This window comes from Zingiber officinale, chromosome 4A, assembly GCF_018446385.1.
Source record: "Zingiber officinale cultivar Zhangliang chromosome 4A, Zo_v1.1, whole genome shotgun sequence".
In the NCBI taxonomy this organism is placed as follows: domain Eukaryota; kingdom Viridiplantae; phylum Streptophyta; class Magnoliopsida; order Zingiberales; family Zingiberaceae; genus Zingiber; species Zingiber officinale.
Window position 1 is genome coordinate 146,343,141 of NC_055992.1, and position 3,360 is coordinate 146,346,500.

At 36.5% G+C, this 3,360-nt stretch overlaps 1 protein-coding gene across 1 annotated transcript; it reads left to right on the forward strand.

Moving 5' to 3' along the window:
• Positions 1-238: 238 nt before the first annotated feature.
• Positions 239-1,763, forward strand: LOC121973756 (uracil-DNA glycosylase, mitochondrial-like). Its single transcript, XM_042525117.1, has 3 exons — positions 239-730; positions 1,512-1,553; positions 1,654-1,763. Exons 1-2 carry the CDS (start codon positions 257-259, stop codon positions 1,518-1,520), a joined length of 483 nt encoding a protein of 160 aa, XP_042381051.1. The 5' UTR covers positions 239-256; the 3' UTR covers positions 1,521-1,553; positions 1,654-1,763.
• The last annotated feature ends 1,597 nt before the right edge of the window (positions 1,764-3,360 follow it).

A 3,360-nucleotide genomic window follows, 5' to 3' on the forward strand; every position in this document is an offset into this window, starting at 1 on the left:
AAAAGTTTCAGATTGTCCACCGTACAGGGGAGATGCTGCTGAAATTTTCTCGGACAGGGACTCCTCTGGGGCGTGACATGACCTTTTCCGAGCACCGGAGAGGCCTTCTGAAGAAGGCCTTTGAGCTCTCCGTGCTGGATTAAAAAGGGGCGTTGTGTCCTGGGAACCCTAAAGATACTCCCGCTATGGGTTTAGGAAATGCATGATAAATATACCCAATTATTTACCTGGTCTTCCAACTTCCAATCCCGAAGCCATGGCTTCCTCCTCCAAAGCCCTAGGCGAGCTCCTCCGCTCACCGAAGCGTCTCCGCCCGATCTCCCTCTCCCCGGAATCCATGACCCTCAAATCCCCCCTCTCCACCCTCCACGCCCCTCCTCTCATCGCCGGTGAACACCCCTCCGCACTCACGTTGGAGCAGGCGAAGAGGGTCGACGCCGGCCGATCCCTTTCCCGATGGAAGCGGAACCTCAGTATCTGTTCCGAAAGGATCGCGACAAGGAAAGGTACTCATTCCGATCCCTATGTGAAGCTGGGAGAGCTCTTGGTCGAGGAGACATGGCTGGAGGCTCTCCCCGGCGAGCTTCAGAAACCCTACGCGCAGAACCTGTGCAGGTTTGTGGAGATGGAGATGCGCGGCATCGCCCCTATCTACCCTCCGCCCCACCTTATATTTAATGCTCTTCATTTGACTTCCTTTGATGAAGTCAAGGCAGTCATTATTGGACAGGTAGACTCCTTGACCTGAATCATTTTGTTATGCCTCATTGTATGTCTTGTTCTTTGAGTTTCTTGTTTCTTACGCATGCTACAACTTTGACATTTTGTGCCTCCTGATTCCCATTTATTAACTAGATGAATATCAAGTTTATTCATACTGTCATCGTGTATTGATCTAGTAGCAATGGCTTGTAGAATGATGTTGGTCATCTTATCTGAGGCCTCCATTATTTAGTTCCATGTAGAAAATCGAAAAGAACATGATTTAAATTTTGGTTTCTATGTCTTGCTTTAGTTTGATGAGTTTGATAGTTTAATTATATTTGGTTCTTGTTTTTTTTTTTTGAAAAAAAAAATAACCAAAAATGCCAAAATATAATTTGTAATATATTTTCAAGTAAATCCTCAAAGCCTTGTCCAACCATAATAATCTTGTCAAATTTTATGATGCATGTGAGGATGCACTTAACGTCTACGTAGTCATGGAGTATGTCTTAATTAACTCTAGTTAACTTAACAATGAATAACAACGTTTCTACATATGATATTTGTTCCATGTCACAAGATAGAGTTGATATATCCAAAACTTTTTGCATGTAGTATCCTACTAATATGCCTCTTTAATTTGCTTTCCACTTTGTATCCTGCACTAAGGAAAAATGATAATACTTTTCCATACAAATTTTAAAATGAACACTTCTAAGATGATGGGCAGCAATTTTTTTTAAAAAAAAAATTATGTAGTACTTCTGTTAATTTGGAACTCAACAATATGTTTTTCTCTTTTCCAGATTATGTGAAGGTGGAGAATTATTAGAAAGAATTTTATCCAGGTAAAAAAGTGATTTTATTGGCCATAATTTATATCTATTTGATTATTTGAATTTGAAAATTAATAACTTTTGATTGCTTTTTTTCCCTTGTGTTCTCAAGAGGTGGAAGGTACTCAGAGGAGGATGCAAAAGCTATAGTTATTCAAATACTGAGTGTAATCGCCTTTTGTCATCTTCAAGGTGTTGTGCATCATGATTTAAAGCCAGAGGTTTGTATCATAGAGAACTTTGATTCAATTTATGCAGGCATGATATTACTTTAGATCTCTTATTTTACAGGAGCAACTTAGGGTATTCTACTGTTCATTTCTTTTTCAACATATATTTTTCAGCGCTGTTAATATTTCTTCCTTGTATTTAACAACAGAATTTTCTTTTCACCACTAGAGATGAAAATGCTCAGATGAAGTTGATTGATTTTGGCCTTTCCAATTTTGTTAAACCAGGTGAGCATTGTTTAGTGGCATGGTCTAGTTGATTGCTTTTTTGGTGATGTTAAACATGAAAATGTTATCCTATTTTGTTATGGATTCCTTTTGTTGTTTTCTCTGGTACCATTTGTTGTGAGTTTCCTTTGCCACTGAAGTTTTTGAATGTGTCATTCAACCTATCATTTTCTGCATTATATTTTAGGTATTTTACAGATTTTTGCTGTAATGGAATAGAGTCCTTTTTTTCAGCTTTTATTTTTTATGAAAGCATCATGTAAGAATTGTTGCATTAACATAAATCTATCAAAGTACAACAGCAAATGATGAGAAGTAATAATAATCTTGAATAGGATATAAGTAATATTAGATTGGAAAGAGAAAAGTGGGAAGGGTTACAAACTAATAATTGTCAACATCGCGTGGCACTCATATTTAACTTGGCTACTTGGAAGACATTTTTGAGTTTGATCACCTCAAGATGCCAATTGAAATTGTTTCAAATTTTTCTAGCAGGTCTTTTCAATTATTCTTTAGTTGGCTTTGGATTTGTAGAATTTTATACAGTAGTTACTTGTTTGTTCACATCATTCTTGAATCATATGTCAAATTGTTTTGTGACAACTTATAGCATCCACTGTTACTAAGAAACTATTTCGACCTGATAATTACTCTCAATTATCCATACATTGATAACCCAAATATCCTCAGTTGATATGGGTTAGTGCATGAGATGGAATTTCCACAACAAACTTAAGCAATGCTAATGTAGAATGGGGAAGGATTAAATACCAGGTTTAACATGAAAACAAGATAGAAGTATTTAACAATATTAGAAGGCAAAATTTCAACTCAATGAATAATGCATGCAAGTGTTAGATCTATGTGTCTTGAACGTTAAGGGATCTACAATGTATGGTGCCTTTAAACTAACAATTAAAGGTTCAAAAATTGATATAGCAATAGATGACTTAGAAGGCAAACCCAATATGGATATCTTAGAGCTACTACTCTACAAACCCGGTAAATGTGTGCTTAAATTTCAAATCTTGTAGCACCAAACGGAGAAGGTCTTTCCACTAGCATGGTTAAAACTTTTATGTATTATTGACCTATAGAGTCTTGGTACTTGGGAGGATGTATGGTTAAGTTTGGCTTCTTCCTCCTCATGGATCCTTGAGAATACTTCGTTTTCTTTTTGGACAAATTAGTTTATGGCGACTTGAGAGTAATCTTTTTATTGAATTTCAACAAAGTTACATAACTTGGGAGAGAACTAATGAAAAACATAATCAGTTGACCTTTGTATTCTAGTAAATTTCATAGGTTACCTCTTAGAGTTTTCAGCATCAAACAAAATTTGACAACCTATTCTTGGT

What these genes read in the sequence shown, in the direction of transcription:
- LOC121973756 (XM_042525117.1), top strand. Translation starts at nt 257, where the DNA reads ATGGCTTCCTCCTCCAAAGCCCTAGGCGAGCTCCTCCGCTCACCGAAG.